This window comes from Pleurodeles waltl, chromosome 2_1 (assembly GCF_031143425.1).
Source record: "Pleurodeles waltl isolate 20211129_DDA chromosome 2_1, aPleWal1.hap1.20221129, whole genome shotgun sequence".
NCBI lineage: Eukaryota > Metazoa > Chordata > Amphibia > Caudata > Salamandridae > Pleurodeles > Pleurodeles waltl.
This window is the reverse complement of record NC_090438.1, coordinates 47,379,304-47,398,010: the sequence shown is the minus strand read 5'-3', so window position 1 is coordinate 47,398,010 and position 18,707 is coordinate 47,379,304. Positions and strand designations below refer to the sequence as shown.

At 46.3% G+C, this 18,707-nt stretch overlaps 1 protein-coding gene across 1 annotated transcript in view; it reads left to right on the top strand.

The window, feature by feature from the left end:
• LOC138261097 (START domain-containing protein 10-like) overlaps positions 1 to 15,175 on the top strand; it is a 116,242-nt gene extending 101,067 nt beyond the window's left edge. Inside the window, exons 4-6 of the mRNA XM_069209741.1 lie at positions 1,820 to 1,937; positions 8,687 to 8,739; positions 14,422 to 15,175. Of these exons, the coding sequence (XP_069065842.1) occupies positions 1,820 to 1,937; positions 8,687 to 8,739; positions 14,422 to 14,655 (405 nt within the window). The 3' untranslated portion in view covers positions 14,656 to 15,175. The remainder of the gene's footprint in view (positions 1 to 1,819; positions 1,938 to 8,686; positions 8,740 to 14,421) is intronic.
• The last annotated feature ends 3,532 nt before the right edge of the window (positions 15,176 to 18,707 follow it).

Sequence of the window (18,707 nt, the reverse complement as noted above, 5' to 3'; positions counted from 1 at the left end):
GAAGTCTCAGCAGCCAGTGCTCGCTGATTACAAAACTGTAATCCTCAAATATGTAGCATGGCACTGCTGGTTTCATAGACTGTGATTTACACCCTGCCTAACGTCCCTGTGGTGTTAGAAAAAATTACTGTGTAAAATGAACAATTACACCAACTACCAATCAAATGTACTGTTAGGTTACTTTAGCTATTTCACAGGCCCTTTCACTCCGATACATGCAATTTTATTCCTATTATATTAGCAAAAGATTTATTTTACTGGAGATGTTTTTATTATTTTATCAGCTTATCCTATTGCACAGGATTCTGTTATTCTTTTCTCTGCATGGCATTTTCATTCTGTGCTTAATTCAAGATTGAATGTGATAAGTTACGAGTTATTGCCGCACAGAGAGCATTCATCTTGTCCCCAACTCTCATACACAGAAATATACGTGTTGTCATATCACTGCAGTTTTCTCAAAATACCAGATGTTTTATTATAAAACACCCCATTCTCTCCAACACGATGTTGCACGTCGCCTTTGCAGTTTTTGCTGAGACCTGATGCCTTCTTTTCCTCCATGTGGGAGGATTCTCAGTAGACCAAGAGACCTCTTCTTTACCTACAATCACAGGTACGGGGGATGGGTTTCTTCCTGGAGGCCTGGTGGGCAGATTAGGGCTTACACTGCCATGCTCTTGGATAGAATCTTAGTAGTGCAGGTAGGAATTTTAGAACCATTGTTGTGACAATATGGTGGGACTTTTCCTATGTTTCACTTTCCTTGTCACTGCCTTGCTTTTATTATGTGTTATCCTTATATTCGTAATACATGCCTGTTCACGTAGAATGCACTTGAGTCAATAAAACTTATTGAACCTAGTCCTGTTCCACTTTTGGCCTTCGTATGTGTGAGACATGTGACTGAGAGAAAGGGGCAAGATCTGTTCCACCACGATTTCCTTGAGGAATCCAGATGTCATGCGAAGGGCTGCCACAAATCAACTTTTACTCTTGGGTACTGGTGAGGTGCTGCTAGCTGGCCGGAAGGGTTAGGCCGACAGCTGTCACACAGCGTAGGATCAGACTCAGTCCCATGCGCTTGGTGGTGCTGCCGCCAATTCCAGCAGTCTCGTTACTATAACGGGAGTCTCTACGACAGCACAAACTGAAGTGGTTCTTAAATTTTAATATTATGAATCCGTCAACTAGATGACCTGGTTTTATTGCCTTTTAACGAGCTAGCACTGTCATAAAATCTGACCTGGGTGTCACACAGATCTCTGCAGCCATTTGGTTAACCTGCTGTTCTGCCGAACAGAGTCTCCATGTGCACTAATATCTCTGTTTCTCTTCGCCCATGTAATTCCTATTAAGGAAGTTGTAATATTCATGTTTCTCATTGGTGCAAGGCAGAAGAGGTAGGTTATGGCAACACACACTCAATTCACTACTTGTGGATTTTCTTATTTGTGCCCTAGCCATGGGAACCCTGCCATATGCCCACCATCAGTCTGACCTGGTCCAAAGGTGCAGTCTGATGTGCATCTCACTAAAGTGAGTACAACCAAGCTTGTGATGTAGTTATATGTCTACTTGAGCTATGTCAAATGGTTCTTCCTTGCTCCCACACATTGACTGAAGCGTCCATTCCGTTGATGTTCCCAAAATACACGGCCCGGCCAGAAATTCAAACCTGTTCTCTGCATTGTGCATTGAACCTGCTGCATGTGCTGTCGTGGAGATGCAGCATTGTGGCGTGGTGCTGGGGACGTCGCGCATTGAGCGGAGATGGCATTGGCTTTCGAACTGAATGTGCGCTTTGTTGTCTCCGTAGGATTTCCCTCCCCGGAAGGATCTTGTGCGTGCCGTCTCCCTCCTGGCTGGCTACCTCGTCACTTCAACTGGTCCCAACAGCTGCATTCTGACATACTTGGCTCAGGTGGACCCCAAGGGTAAGGTGTGAAAAGTAGCTATCTGCGACCATGTATTCCTCTTTTGCATATGTCGTTTTTGGGGGTTAGGGTGATTAATTTATTTTGTTATTGTTCTTGCAATCATGCATGTCAGGCCCACACAAACCTCCTTTCACGCTGAACAGCAAGCATGTAACTAATCCAAGACCTGACGAAGACTACAGTTTTCAGCTTTGTCGCCATTGTCCTTCTCAATTTAAGGGCTGGGGAGTGCGGTGCCTCTGACCCCTCACATAGGACTAAACACTGGAGCGGTTTGCAGTAATATTTTCTCATGCAGTTGCCATCTAACCTCCTGTGGTGGGTGAACAGTATGCTTTGTATGCTTGGCAGAGTACGTCAGTGGCACCATTTGTTAAAGGACGAGTGCCCCATATTGCTGGGTGGTGATTAGGCAGCTCGCACTTCAGCAACGAAATGCTGCCAGTCTGCATCGTGCGTAAAGAAAGTTGTTCTAAGAAGGTTTCCAGAGTCTTTGAGCCTCACTGATCATACTCCATATAACTGAATAGCAGCACGTGCGCTGTACAGCCAAATTCTTCCACGAGAACATTGCAGATGTGGAGACCTTTTAAGTGGGTTCCTGCCTCCAATTTAGCAAAATTCCTTCAAAAACTTGGGTATTAGCAATAATGCTGGAACACCAGGACTCCGTGGATATGTTGTAAGAGCCCAGTGCCCACTGAACCACATCTCTGCCCTCGGTCTCTCTTTCGACAGTGAGCTGTTGCTGCATTTGCCGTACCTAGATTGGTTTTACAACCTGTCGCTGGGCACCGAGTAGCCGACTGTTCTCAGATTGTGCTTGGAATCAAGCGCAGCCGTTTTAACCTTTGTTTTAGCTCGTGATATGGATTGGGTCATTCAGCATTATTATGATCTTTTAAGTTTGGTTGTATGCTTTAAGGTTGGCCTGTTGAGTATTTATTTGCTTAAAGTTGTTGTGTATAAGATGTTAATGTAGCTTGCTTTACCCAGGGAGTGAAGAAGTGGAATTACCAGGATGGCGGAGGGTAGCTCTGCAGGAATCGATGGTGTTTGAAAAGTGGTCTAGAGCAGGGAAGGTCTGGGGTGACTCAATGTTAAAGAGGGAATAGTTCCATATCTTGGGGTGGATGTGGTTGAGAACCTCAGGGGCCTCCTTTTTTTATTTCTTCAGAAGATACATTTTTGCTTCAAATTTTAAAAAAAGGTCACTCGTAGAGTATTCCAATTCTCGCCTTTTGTTGTTTGATGACCTTTAAAGCATTGCTGGACAAGCTGATGTTTCTGGCTCTGAATGTTTGAAGCCACTTAGCAGTTTCCAGGATCTGACCACACTGTTTCAGGCTATTTATAGACTGGGATGAAGTGTGTGTTTGTGGTGGGGGGTGGGGGGAAGCCAAATAGAGGGGAGAAGAGGCATTCAGGTATGTTCATTAGAACAAAAAATAAACGTTTCTGTTTGTCTGGAGATGATCATGGCCTGAACTTCAGAGTCAGAGCTGCTGATAATGGACTTGATGGTCTCATAGCAGGTAGCGAGGGTGAAAAACAGCTCTTGGAAGGTTTTGTTGATGCAAGTTTACAATTTGAGAGATAATTTAGGGATGATATCTAGAGAAATAGTGAAGGATGCCTGCAAAGGAGGGGGTTATTGTTGCAGGAGAAACGGGATGGAGAAGTCAGGACTATAAAGAGGTGGGAAGGTGGAGCTAGAAGTATGAATTCAGTCCAAGGCTGCGGACTGTGTTTGAGGAAACTGGAAGACAAACGGTTCCGGACACAGCAACGAAGCTATTCAGACGATGAGCTTCACATCTTGTGGACATGGCAAGTTTCACTTGGGTGTAGTGAACAATCTGATGTTTGAAGACTCATTCACAAGCAAGATCTCACAATTCAGTCATCAGGGTTTCTCTGATGCATTAGTGGGGTCTTCATCTTGCTGTGTCCATCTGGCCACGTTACGCCCACCTAGAATGGACTATTACAGGACCTGTGGTCAGTGAAGTTGAAAAACAAAGGGTGCAAGAGCTCACATCAAGCAGGGTGATGCACTGTCCTCCTTTTTAAAGATTGGAATTACTGTCACAGGTAAGAAAGAGGCAGCAAAAGGATGGATGTAATCTCTGGATTCCACTGCCCATTGCCCATAGAAGCCTCTACTGTCATCGATGAGAATCAGCCTCATGCAGATCAGTTCCAGACCCTTGTCAGGGGAATAGTTCCGCATAGAACTTCAGAAGGTGGCCTTACAGCATCAAAATGCAATCCGTACTGTAGACGCGGTGCCCTCACCGCACTGAAATGGACAGCGGCATTTTAAGGCCACAGATAGCTCTAGCTCAGGCTCCCAGTCTCAGCACACATTTGCACAAAAGAAGACCTTCAGAGACAACCAATAGAGGTGTGGATGGAAACATCCAGGCCAATTTCTGCTCCCCTGATTCCCCTGAAATACCAAACCCCGCCTTGCAGGAAGAGAGGTTATATACCACACAAAGTGCTACCCCACCGCTTACTCTAGGACCAAGTGCCTTGCAATGAGGGCCATCAAGAGCCCTAATGGAACCCTTGTGATGAAAGCACCTTTTAGCATAGGATGACCTTATTGAGTGATGCCCGCGTTCTCAGTATCTTTCTTCCATTGGGTAAGATCCTGGGAGCCTCCTTTCATAAATCTTGGGGGGTACATATGCATACAGAGCTTTTGGTCAGAGGCAAATGAGGCTAGGAGCGCTGGGGCTGAGGTTAGAATTAGATCCCAAAGGAGCCCTAAAGTTCATGGGAGATCTAAAGATCACTCCATAGATCAACAGTTGCTTTCTCTCTGATCCGTTAGTGGCGGAGAGTTGCCTGTTGTACTGAGATGTCAGCAGGATCTTCACCCTCCTAAACCAGTGTGGATACAGGGGACTGCAAGCTGCTTGTGTTGAGTTTAAATCCCAGGTGCAGGGCATGGATGGAGGCCTCTTACCATTCCACTGGCACATGACCTCCGACGAGACATCAAACGCATCATTCATCCACGTTCATGAGTACGGACTCCAGACGCCAAATGTCGGAGTGTAGGGCACAGGACTCTGAAACCCTCTGGGCTTGTTCCCAGAATCTCTGTTCAAAAGCCTAACACCGCCCCCTTCTGTGGAATAACTGCGTCCCACAATCCATTTTCTGGGCCGGACATGAGGCCCGGTGGCTGAGGACCATCACTGATCATCAGACTGGCCAGCACATGGACTCTGGCATGTGGACCGTCCAGTTGGTCATCAGTCTGCTTTACCCAGTGCTACCAGGTGGCCTTTAGTGAAGTTGTTGCTACACAGAGCAGTTACATAGCTCCGCGCCAGGTGCGAAGTATTTTAATATCAAATGGAGGGAGGTGGGAGCCTTTTAAAGGAAATGCACAGAAAAAAGGAATGGATATTGACACAACTCACCTGGGAATCCCTGGAAGAACGTATCTGCATCTACTGGGGAGGAGGAGCGCTAATGCAACCAACTACTATTCAATCTAGTCCTGTGCTCTATAATTTTGTTTTCTCTTGTTTGCTGGATGCAAAACTCGAACTAAATGAACACAAACTGAGCTCCAGTTCAATTAATGATTTAAAATGTTGAGGTGGATCGTTTCAGGTGCAACAGATTGATTCTTTCCGGAGAGCCTGGTCGGAGCAGTTGTAATTGTGTTGTGGACCCGCTCTTGAGTGCGAGTGAAGGTTTTTCTGGGGATATGGTGGGCTTCTGTCTAGCTTGGGAGGCATGACTATTCGGTCAGTCCAGTAGTTTCAAAAGAGTTTTGCGTAGACCTTTTAGGAAAAGGGGTGGCTTCAGTGTGCATGGATTTGTGCAGTAGTTCAGAGGCCATGGGTTTGAGTTGTCGGGACAAGAGGGATTCATTGACACTCCCAACTCATTCTGCAGCGGTGGATTGTCAGCTCAACACAAGTGGCATATTTCATGGGGTCGGCAGGGTTCTGTCACATGCAGGCTGGGACCCCGGGAGCTTGGAGATGCTCTGGCAATCTATGACGTCTTCTCTACGTGCTACGTTGCTCGTGCAGTGTTGGAGTGCACACCGCTGAAAGAAGGACCTCTGGGTGTGCCCCGGGCTCTCCCCACAGCAGAGAGCTGTGGTCAGTGCGCTTTGTTCCGCATTCCGGGGGGGGGGAGGGGCAGGGTTGGGAGACGATACTGATCTGTGAAGTGATGCAGCCGCTGCTCATGAAAGGGGTCATTGCACGCTTTCCTTCCCGGTACGGAGGCCGGTAAAGCTCAAATCTCTGCTTATTCAACAGACGAAGCGACTGAGCGGTATCTTTGTTACAGTAGAACTGTGAAAGGACCTAATGCAGGGCCCTGGTCAGAGAGGCTATTAGTTATAATTAGGGTCCTCAGTGGGTCCTTGTGTTCAGATAATCCTGTTTTTAGGCTCACATTGAAAAGCGTGGTGTTTGAGAAGCTTAACACAGGGCCTCCAAGCGCTGCATTGTGTGTGTTCTACAGGAGTGCCGCAGTGTATTCTCTTCGGAACCTCTTCAGTTTTAGTTGTTGAAGATATGTCATCCGGGGCAGTGGAGGCTGGGTGGGTCACTTGTGTACCAAGGGAGGATGCAGAATCAGGAGGGTCTTGGAGAGGGTAAACAGGCCCACTTGATCCCGCTTGGAGCCCTCCTTTCAGTGAGGTGCTTCAGAGTAACCTTACCAGTAAGTCAGGGTTGAATCGTGTTGCACCCTACCACGGGCCTGGCCCTCACGTCGCTTAGTTCATCACTTCCAGGCTGCTGAGCCCTTTCAGCAGTCTCACCTAGAACATTGTCAATTGTCAAGACTGGGAATCTGAAGGTTTGCCTATGAGCGTGCAGGGATCCTTTGGAGGAACAAGGGCGAGCCAATGTGCTTTTTGAAACTGGAGCATTGTTTGCACTGATACAGTCGCCCAAAGGGACTCATTTTATACAAGCCTTGTTCTACAGGCTATACTTCACAGGCAGCTGCCAGAATACAATCAACAACAATGGGAAAGGAGCTGTTAAAAGATGTATTCCTATTGAGTTAGGCTAGGCGCCGCTGAGCTCAATATCTATGCATCGACTCCGGGCATCCTAAGATCTCCGCATAGTGTCCGTCGCTGTCCAACGCGGAGTCGCTAGTGACTCCGACCGCAAAAGTGACAGTCAGTGGAGCTGCGATCAGAAGACTAAACCTTCAAGCCAATTGATTTCCATCGTTCCCAATTAGTTACCGTCAGCCACCAATAAAGTACTACCTGTAAATCCTTAGATTGTGCAGATGGAAGAGTTCTTACTTAGGTACCGGACACAGATCACAGCCCTCCCTCCTGTGCTGCTGACACAAGTTATCATGACGGTGCCCGTGTAGTGACACAGGGGCGGAGCACGGTCATCACTTAGGCCGCTAGACCGGAGACATGTCTGTGGACTGTTACCATAGCCTGCGTAGCTCCAACATGTTGGATTACATGCTGTGATCATGTCCCAGGGTCAGTTGCCAGCCTTGCACATGCAGTTTTTGTCCTATTGCCTTTCACTGTGGGATCACTGCAAGTCCTGAGCGTCCTGTATTAAGTTTATGTTTATTTCAAAGTATTTTGGAGTGTGTAAAAACTGATTCAAGGGGTACATTGTACTCTACGACTTCCGCAAAATGTAAATACCAAAGAGTGCTGCTAACCCAACAGTGTTCTTAGAGTATTAATTGTAATGTGTACGCGTCCGTGATGGATGCGAGTAGCCTTGTTGCCACGGATGCCTCCCCCCCCCATCTCGCTCACTTAGGGAGACGGAGCGCCCATTGTGCAGTTCCCGTCTTCTTCTGTCTTTCCTATTCTGATGTATCCAGGTCTTCCTGCTGTGAAGGCGGAGGTTTCTTCCCCCTTGCTTACAAACCTGGTTTGATATTACCGGCTGCTTCTGGACAGACATTCATCTAGGAAGACATGACCTGACTGAGATGCCCAGATAATCCCTCCCTCTTGTCCATGTACAGGGCCAGCCTCGGCCTTCAGGGGACTCTTCCAGATATGTACTCCCAGGCAGAACAGCAGCAGTAGCAGCTTTAACATGGGTTCTGCCTGATGAGACCCCAGGGTTCTGTGCAGCGGGCCCATAGATGCATCTACCCTGAGAGTATCTGTTAGGAATTTTGTAGTCTTGTTGCTGGAGGTGTAAATTTACAAGTGGTCTTTTTATTGCTTTATACAACATCGTCTTGAAGGGGCTTGTTTTTTGTAGGACTTCTGGAGTGCAGAAGATGTCTTGTGAGGACTAGGAGTTTAGCTGTGCTGCTGGCACAAAAGCTTTGAGAACCTTGAGTAGTAGCACAAGTTCATCTGTGCATGCAAGAGCTACTTCTGTGCCCAGGATGCACTCTTGTAAGATTTGTGTAACATCTTGCAAGAGTCGTGTAACGTCTTGCATCTGGGGGGCTGAGGGCTGAAACTCCACATCCTTGGAGTTAGCTCACCTGTCTGAATGTGTCGGGTCAGCGTTCTCTGCTGTTTGACTTGTCCTAAATGCCTTGGCTGTGTACAGCCAGTACCTAAGGTCCCAACTCGTTCTGGGGAAGAAAGCTTGACAGACATATGCAATTCTGTAAATACTGTACCATTAAATGGAATTTTCTGTAATTAAATGTTTCCAGGTAACTGTCTTCGAAAGGAGTATGAACACTGCCTCTCTTTCTGATGCTTCTGTAGTTTTGATTATTATTATTATTTTTTTCAGGGTCCTTACCAAAGTGGGTTGTGAATAAGTCCTCTCAGTACCTGGCTCCAAAGGTGAGTGGTAGCCCTGTGGCAGGAGTGGTAAACCGACATGTTAAAGAACGGGCAGCGGCGTGTAAGAGGAGAGAAAGGAAGAACACGTAAGGGAGGCAGTGCCAGGCTGGTGCCCACAAGGCGGGAAAGGAGGAACACGTAAGGGAGGCAGTGCCAGGCTAGTGCCCATAAGGAAGGAAAGGAAGAATAGGTAAGGGAGGCAGTGCCAGGCTGGTGCCCACAGGGAGGGAAAGAAAGGATACGTAAGGGAGGCAGTGCCAGGCTGGTGAACACGGAGGGGCAGACAGGTCCACGCTAGTGCCTACAAGGAGGGAAAGCACAATAAGTAATGTTATTAACTAGTTTGAGGTCACTCATGGTATTAACTCGAGTGTGCCAGCTGTCAGTGCCCCTATTCTCCTGCCCTTGTATTAGTTCCGGCTGTCTGTGGTAAGCGCTGCATCTGGGGCCTGTGCTGGGTGTTATAAACTCTCTGCTCTTAGAGGCTGGTGACCTCTCCGCCATTCAGTGAATGTGATAACATCTATCGTGCTTTTTCCAGCATAAAAGTGTAATGAATACCAAGCTTTGTATTTCAAGGTGTACTTTACACTACTGTATATTGCAATTTAACAACTTAAATAGCCACAGTATCCCTCTATTTTGTTTTCAACCAATCACAGCGAGACGTTCCCTGAGGTCTCACAATGCAAATGCTTTCTTTATTGAAACACATCAGCTGCCCCACTGATGAGACATTGACAGAGCTCTCAAGGCCCTCCGCTCCAACCTGAGGGCATGCACTGATACTTTAATACTGATCATTCTCATGGCTGCTGTGATGTACCTCTCTGCCACCTTGCATCAGTCACAGCCTTCCCACCGCAGTTAAAGACACAGAGCACTCAACAGGCACCTCCATCTGATGCTCCAAATTCACTGCCATCGCTCTATTGGTGATTGCAGAGCTCTCATAGCACCCCTGTTCACAAGAACAAAATGTGGCGATGGCCGAGGTCTGGCAGCATGTATTTGGAACTGTACTTTGCAGTACACGGATAGCTAGTTTCTACATTCTGTACTTGTTTTTACTTAGCTTTTGTTTGCAATTTGAGGTACGGGGAGATGCAAGAGTTTGCCACAATCACACAGTTTCTGGTCTGATTCCACAGCCAGAATTAGGGTCCAGATCTGCAGCGTCCCAGACACAACTAGTGTGTTTGAATATGACAAGTATAAAGGCTGTTTGTTAGATTAGGAGGTAGGACGCAGGAGTCTCTGGGCTGTTTAACATATAGGACAGGTGGGAAGCACTTTTTCACTCATTCTCTCTGTTTTACCCTGCCTTTTTTTGTGTGTGGGTGTGTGGGTGTGTGGGGTGTGGGGTGTACTGCGGACATGAGTAAAGAAGTTTGGTACATGAACTCATGTGAGCATAGAGGTGTACGGCTCCTTCAAGCATCCCTTCTGATTTCAGGATATATTGCCTCCTGTCCACGATAGAAGGATGACTTAATCATTATTGGTTGTATGAGAACGTACTGATCCGTCTGTCATCAGAGGACGCCTTTGTAAACTTGCAGACACTTTTCTGGCATGTCTATTATAGAATTAGGTTCAAGTTCTGGGTCATGACACTGTACAAGGAAACCTCTGAGAAGGTGGTTTGTTCCTTGTGAGAGGTTAGTTGCAGGCTTCCTTCATGCATGCAGGGATGACTGGAATGCACTGACCAACTGTTTGACCCTCATGGCAGAGTGGCGAGTCGGGTCCCGTTAAATAAGTGAGGATCGCTGAGGCAGAGCTTGTGATATGGTGATCCTTAGGGCAGGACCTTTAGTTTGAAAACATCGCCACTGGTTTTGAACTACATCCAGTATGGCTGGGTGGTTAGTGATTTTAAGAAGTGTCTGGCATGGCCATTGAAGATTTTTCCAGATTTTAGGACACCTTCAGCGCAGCCGTTGTCGTCGGGATACGTTCAGAGCGGATGATGAGGACGAATGCTGCATGGCTAGTAATTTTATGATGTGGCCAGCATGGCTGATTTGAGGAAAGCTTGGTCATACCTAGTCATTCGATAATACCTCCGCCATGACTATTGATTTGAAGATACGTCTGTCATGGCTGATGAGGATTCTACCAGTGTGCGCTGTGATTGGTTAGCCTTGGGCACGGCTAGTGTTTTTTAGGATTCCTTCAGTATGGCTGGTGGTTTAAGGAAATCTTTGTTGTGGGTTATGATCTGATAATACCCCCGCCATGACTAGTGAGGATTCTTCCGGGGTGGCTCCTAGTTTGCGGACCTCATGTGGTTCTTCAGGGTTCAGAAGAAAGGATACCTATGTATGTCATCTGTTACATCATGGCCTGCTTCTCTACAGTGAAAGATTGTTGTCACGTCACCAATGTTTTTTTTTTTTTTTTTTTTTTTTTTTTAAGTTTTATCACCGATTGCCCTTTCTTCCCTGACGCTTCCCAAGCTCTCCTGTTTCAAACCTGTCTGGTTCCATGTGAATGGCTTTCACCTGTGTACCTTGTGCAAATATTTTTATGATTTACAATGAATTTCAACTTTCATCCATAGTTTTCAAAAACTCTGGAAATCGTTTAGCATCTTGTTGCCAAATCTGATGTCTGGTACATGATACAGATCTGTGTCCTCTCCAGAACAAACTGAGCAGTGCCTGAGATCCTTTCTATCGCCTCTCAAAGTTGGTCTCCTTTCCGCCACTCATTATGTCTCCACTGATGTAGTCGTAGCCAGATAATGCTTCTGTGCCTTCCACACACACAGTCTATATCATCTCAAGTCAAACTTCACTCTGCCACAGTGCCATTGACTTCAGTAGGGGCAAAGCTGTCATTAGTGCAAGAAGCCCAGTAATGCTCAGTGGCGAGTAATGGCCAATTCCCGATCATGCGAGTCCCTCAGATATACATAAACATTAGAAAAGGTCTGCACAGGTGTGGGACTCCCTAGATTTCTATTTTTAGGAAATATTTTTACATTCAAAACATGCCTGTAGGAAGCAACATTTAATACTTCTTCATTTTTTTCCAGGGGTGGAGGGTTAAAAAGAATTCCAAAAGTGATTGGAGAGGGAGTTTGGTCCAAGTTTTGGGTGCAAGGTTGGAGAAAGCTGGGCCTCCTTATCTGCATTTGTGTATGTGAGGGATGTGTACGAACGAGAGAATGAGGCACAACATAGGAGCCTGGAGACGGTTGAAGTGGAGACAGCAGTTGAGTTGAGTTGAGTATCAGTCTAGCTGCGGTGTTCTGGATGGTCTGAAGTTGGTGGAGGAGGTGGTTGGGGATGCCGGCATAGAGTGCATTCCCGTAGTCTAGGTTACGGGTGACTAGTGCTTGAGTGAGGGCACACTTGGTGCTCATTCTACTTCAGGCAAAGCAGCTCCTGCGTTCATGCGGAATGTGCCTGTTACGGATATTTGTAAAGCAGAAGCTTGGTGATTGGTGCATAGTCTTGCCAAGCATTACCGCAAATACTCGAATCCCACAACAGGTACTCTGGCCTTGTGCGGTTTAGTTGTGTCCTCCTCACCATCCTCTTTGAAATTCTCCACCAGGTTAAGCATTAATTAGCTTGCTACTAATTGTGGATATCTGACTCCTGTCATGGAGAAGGAAAAAATACCTGTGATCCTAGTTCTCTATCGTGGGTGTTTTCTTTGAACCTATAACCACCCACCTGCCCGACAAAAGACTGTGGTGAGTAGGCTATGTGGACAGGAAACATTCCCTGTTTTTCCTTCACTGACCCTGCATTGCATGATGGGAAGGCTGGCTGACTCTAGGCTTTCTTAAAGGTGCAGTGTCTAATTGGCTCAGTGTGTTCTCAGCCTGTTTGAGGCCAGATTTTAATTTTTTAAAAGGGGGGCTTTAAGTGGTGTTTCCAGCCACCCGTAACATACATTAATTTGGCTAAATCGAGTTTCTTTTTAAAAACTAAAAACAAGTAAGTAGAAGACGTTGCCTCTTAAAAGCATCTTTTCATAGTAAAATGGCCTTTGGGGGATCCCACCTATCCATGGAAATATTCTGCTGTTTATGGATTCAGCGATTAATGCCTGTAACTGAGAACTAGGGTTCCATGTAAGAAACTATCTCTTTATTTTGATTGCATTGTAGTACCTAGCACCCTTGCATGACCACTGGTCTTTGGTTAAGCTGCCTACTCCAGACTCTCATCCCCGGGGACCTCCACACCAAGCAAGTCTGTTTTTTCCAGTACAGATCCCAGAGTCCCATAAACCATCTAAAAGTCAATCACCGTTGCACCCTTTCTGATTACTGAAAACTATGCACTTCAGTGACCACCTTTTTCTAGCAGTCTCGAGCACTCAGCATCACCCCTCTCTTGATTCTGTTTCCAGGTCTTCCTGGTGGCTAAACCCGACTGTGTGGATTCTGTGCATTTCCTCTCCCTGTGCAGTTATTTCCAGGTCCTGCACAGAGCTCACACTTGAGTGCTCTATGCCAGTGTTTCTTAACCCGTGGCTCCGGCTCCGTGGCTCCTTTGAAAATTAAATATTATTAATAGATTATTGAAGTGTAATTAAAAAGGCAAAATGTAGAATAGAAAATTTTAAAACGTTCTGCAAATGTGAGGGGAATTTTAAATTGGAGGCTAAAAGTAAAGTTAGCATCCTCGGATTGATTGGTCGGAGAAGTGCAGGTGCCTGAAACAGAATACAGTTTGGATAAGGAGCAGCCTCAATTCCATTTAAAAAGCTCCAACCTTCCCAACAAAATTAACATTTTGAATTTTCTTTTTATATTTGTGAATTAAATAAAATGTGTTCATTTGTGTATTTGTTTGAATGCTTGTTTCTGTATTTTTTTTTAAAAAAAATTACATTTTTTTTTATTATTTATTGTTTTGCAGTTCAGGTCACCGAAAATACTTAAGTGGGGTCCCAGGCTTCCGGTAATGACTCCTGGGGGGGGGGGGGGGGGGGGGGGGGGGGTCGGGTCTCTGGAATCCAATAATGACTCAGTGGGGGACCCTAGGTTTCAGTTAAGGTTAAGCAGGGGCTCCACAGAAGTCAAATGGTTAAGAACCTCTGGTCTTTGCGATAGGAATCCCTTTGATTAAACAATATTGATCCTCTTTCTTGATGTAGTTACATCTGCGGGGTAATCGGGTACGACTGGTTTCACTGTTAGAGATAAAGGGCATCCCAAGGGCTCCTTGGATGACTGTTGTGCCAGCGGTGTGATGCACCTACAGAAATGGGGTAGTTTTTTTGAATGCCTCCGGCATCTGTTAATGGGAAACAAATATCTGGTGCTTTTGGCTCGAACACCGCCTGAGACACTTTGGTCTCCTTGAGGGATGTCACAGCCTCTTGGGTACCGTGAAGGTTTGAAAACATACAGCTGGGATATCTTCTCTGATGCCCTCAAAATGTTCCTAAAGCTCAAAATCACAGACCTCTGGTGCTTCAGGACATGGGGACACCTAGAGCACCTTGACTCTCATAGAGCATCTGCGGCTCTGAAAGGTACAATTTCAATTTAGGAATAACTGGACTGTGATGTCCATTTCGAATGAAAAACATTCACTGATATTTTGTGGTCTTATATTCTGAGAGCAGCAGGTATGAAACGAAGCCATGTCATTGTTCGCGGTCTTTGGTCATATTTTACAAAAAAGTGATGAAATGTTTCCTCCCCGGCAGGTCCTGAAGATGATCTACAAAGCCTGCATCAATTACCCAGCCTGGAAGAAGACCCACAACCCTCATTTTAAACCCTGGCTCAACCCAGAGCAGAACGCGCTCCCCAGCATCTCCATCACCCGGCTCGCCATGCAGCACGGGGATTCGCTGGAGAACATTGACGAGAGTGGCCTGTGTGATGCCAACGAAGACCGCGGTGGGAACAGCGATGACGACAACGACGCCAGGAACTGAGTGCTTGCCTGGTGGAGATCGGATTTAGGGACAGAGAAGTCGGGGTGAAGAGTCTTCTGCAGTTTTACCTGCTGACTGTGGATCCACTATTTTTTTCTAACGCACCATCAGGCAAAGAGAAAAAGATGCTATTTTTGTATGCAGGGGATGTTTTGATATCATGCATCAAACTGTGATTGTCCCAGTTTCTTGCAACTGAATGTTGGGGTGGGGGAGATTGGTTAGTTACGTCCACCCAGGCCTCCCTTCATGTTGAATTTTCTAGATTATATGGGAGTACCATGCCATGGTAAGTGAAATCAGGGCACGCGCCTGGAAGGTTGGACCACAAAGCTGTGCCCAATTCCCAAGTGCCAAATGTGAACTGAGCTTCCTGTGACTGGGCGCCACTCGCAACCTCGCCAGCTGTAGCACAGTTCTAACCTTTTACTGAAGAGTTTGCAGAAGAATAGGTGATTTTAAAATGTGAGGGGCGAGGTATAATTTAAGCCTTTAATTTATTAAAAGCATTGGACCAAGAGCAGTTAGAACTGGTGTCATTTTGTGTCTGTGGTGTGGATCATATCTATTGCAGTGTGCTTCAGAACTTTAGTGTGTGTGTGTGTGTGTGTGTGTGTTGAAAATTCGCTTTCCTATCTAGCCTTTGTCTTTTGGGAATACATTATAAAGTTTTTATAGAAATCAACATAAATATGCTTAGAAACGACGGGAGTACCTCAAAAAAACATTTTACAGAACAAGCTTTTTGTGGAATATAAAAGAAAGACTATTTAAGGAACACGGCGAGGATGTGATTGGAGCAGTTCGAGGATTTCATTTGGGGTGAAAGGGAGACCTGGCACACCAAGGAGAGAACAAGAGAATGAGGCAAACATCTGCGAGCAGAGGCTGTACCAGGGAAGACATTTTAAAGTAATGACCAATGGAATGACTGCACAGAGAAAAGAGGAGAGTTGGAAGTAAACACAGGGAGGTTAATCAGAAGAGGAAGAGCAGAGTTCATGGGATTTCTAATATAAGTCAACACTGAGGAAAAAACATTAACATCACAGGGCCTGCTTAGGAAATGAAAAACAGCAAAAGGGCAAGTTTGCAGAGTATTAAGAATTTACTTTAAAAAAAACTTCAGAAAGATGACCACTTTCCTATTGATCACGAGCAGAATGCTACCTGCAGGAAGCTGCGTTACATTAGATGGGAACAAACCGGTGTATGTTTATGGAAGTGTACCACACAGGAAGAGGCTGGTTTTAGATTTACCAGGGAGGTGGAGGATCACAGCTCTATCTTTTTTTTAGACATATTTTTGTTGGCACAAGTCATGAACACAGTATAATAACCACTACAAGCGGCCAGTTCAGTCGCGGAGGACCGCTCTACGTCAGCACAGTATTGTGCAATTATAAACAAAGACAAAACAAACCAACCCATCTTGCCCCGCTACTTCGGCAGCCAAAGTACGCATCACTCGTACAACTCGTCAATGTTCGCTCCTATGGGCATATTTATGAGTGATTTGCGCTATGCTTGCACCAAGCAACGCGCCACATGTGTGGCGCAAACCACCAAGTCATATTTTTGAAGCTACGCAAAGCCACTTTGTGTGCCTTTTAAAATATGGAATGAGACAAGGCAGTGCGAATCAAGCGTTGCCTTCTTCTGCACAATGGAGGTGTTCCCTGGGTGTTGGTGAGCGTTCCCACGCACCTCTCATGGTTTTTGACACATTTCCAGATTTACCATACCTTGTAAATCTGGAAATACGCCAAAAAGATACGCCTCCCCAGGAGAGGCGTAATGAAGAGAACTGTCCTTATTTCTCCTAGTTTTTTCTTCTTTCGAGGTGTGCTGCATTCTGCAGCACACCTAGAAAGAGGAAAACGCTGCAGGATTGTCCCTTTTGTAGGAAGGTGCCCCTTCCTGCACCAAAACAATCCTGCTACCTTTGTACCATGGTGCAAGGGTACCTGCGTTGGTGCTAGGCAGCCAAAAGGGCGCCAGCGTAAAGAGAAAAGGACTGGGATGTGCCATATTAGATAAATACGGCCCACTCCTGCCCTTTCCCTGTGACGCAGCAAGGTGACATTTGCCCACATTTATGGGCGCCGCTCTCCACCAAAGCCCTACTGCATGAAGTTATGGAAATGGGAGAACAAAGAGCTAGACCGCAATAAGCGCTCGGGTATTCGCTGTCATCAGACACTGTAAAGCGACCCTCCTAGGGTATAAATGAATGTTGGACACTGATGGCAAGGCTACATTTACCACTGCTAGGCATCAATGAACAATTAAGTAGAAGCTCTGTGGAGGGGTGAGCATCTTCCTTCACTAAGGATTTAGACTCCTTTAGTAGGACGTACTACTTTGACGTGATGTTTGCGAAGGCCTGCGCTCTCCTCCCTGCGTAAGTGTGTACTCGGAGAGGAGCCAAGGGAGCGAGGCCTTCTGCCACGTCACTGAAAGGGGAGCAGGGTTTTTCCAGTTAATTGAGATGTTCTGCTTATCCAGAGGCAGAACAAGAGCCCTGAATCTGCTGGGAGCTTCCTCAGTCTGCGGACAGAGCCAGTAGAACAGGTTCCTGGGAGCTTGTAATTTCACCCCCGGTAACTCGGCGACCAGTATAGTGAAAGAGCGACACGTCGGGCTGGTCCGCACCTATCATGGACCACCTGGGACATCACGCCGCTATATTGGGATAGACACTATGTAGCCTTTGGGGTGTCAAGTAGGTGCTGCTTACTATGTTGAACTGAATGTAATTGAACTCCACATTATGCAAAATTCTGTGTCTATAATTCAGCTTTTGGCTCCTCAGAATTGTGCAAAGGCCTCCCTGTCTCCCTTCCACGCGCAGTGCAGTTTGGTCCGCTACAGGTCAGTGATAGTTGTAGGCTTTATACAGCCATTTTACCTGGTGAACATCATCACCCATACTCTATAGTGCCTGTAGGACCGTATGAGTCTGTGCTCAAGGGACCTACTGTTGAATAATGTGTGGAATGAGCACTTAAGGCGCCCATAGTGTTTTTATGGGCGACAACAAAGTGCTCAGTCCATTCTGTAATCTTTTAGCTTGAAACCACACCCATGCCACGTCAGACACTTACATTGGTTCGTGGGCTGGCCTTTTAAAATCTGCTTGCTTTCATTTGTGAAAGGCATGCATATGTCATGCCTTTTCCGGTGTTTAGCCCTCCTACACAGCACCGGTAAAATACCAAAAACATACGAGGCTCGATGTTTTCAGGCGGGAGTTTGGACTACTTTATCTGTTTATTTTACATGCAGCGCGATCGCGCTGCATTTTACATAGCACGATGATGCTGCGTTTTTTTTTTTTTTTTTGCTTTACAACGCTAATAGCTCTAACTCGAACAAATGCGAGACCCGTTGCATTGAAAATGCTTGTTTAAAGTTTGTTGAGAGAGGTCCCTTAAAGAACTGTAGAGCATGCATCCCTGCCTCGAATCCACTGTAGCAAGCTGCTGTGCCCCCCTCGCCCCCCTTAATTTAGCACACACGTTGGACATGCATGCTCACTGAAGGCACTTTTGTGACACGGATTGAGACCTGGAGCTGGGCACTGTGGTCGGAGGGGCACACCCTGTGCATGCTCCTTTGGATGTGCATGACTGTCAGCTCACCGACCTGTTGTATGAAAGATATGATTTTGGGAACTGGATAGGCGTTTACACCTGTAACTTGCTAAGGAGAGGGGCCTACCAGCCTCTCCTGTGTTTGTAAATTGTCTCCTGCAGTCAAGCCCTTCACCCATCTAGAAGTCCTCCTGGAAGCACAAGTGTTCGTGAGGCCTTCTTGGAGACAACTCAAGGTGCCCTGTGGTGAACCCACTGGGTGAAGAAGTGCATAGTAGTGAACGCCTGAGTTCCATGAACTGATCTGTGTTCAGGAGCTGGCATCCTGTGAAAAAGACTATATACTCCAAAGATCAGGCAGGGTGGGATCCTAGCTTTGTGTTGGGCATGCAGCTTGAACGTTGCCAGTCCATCACAGCTGCTCGGGCTGCCGATGCTCACTTGAATGGTCACGCA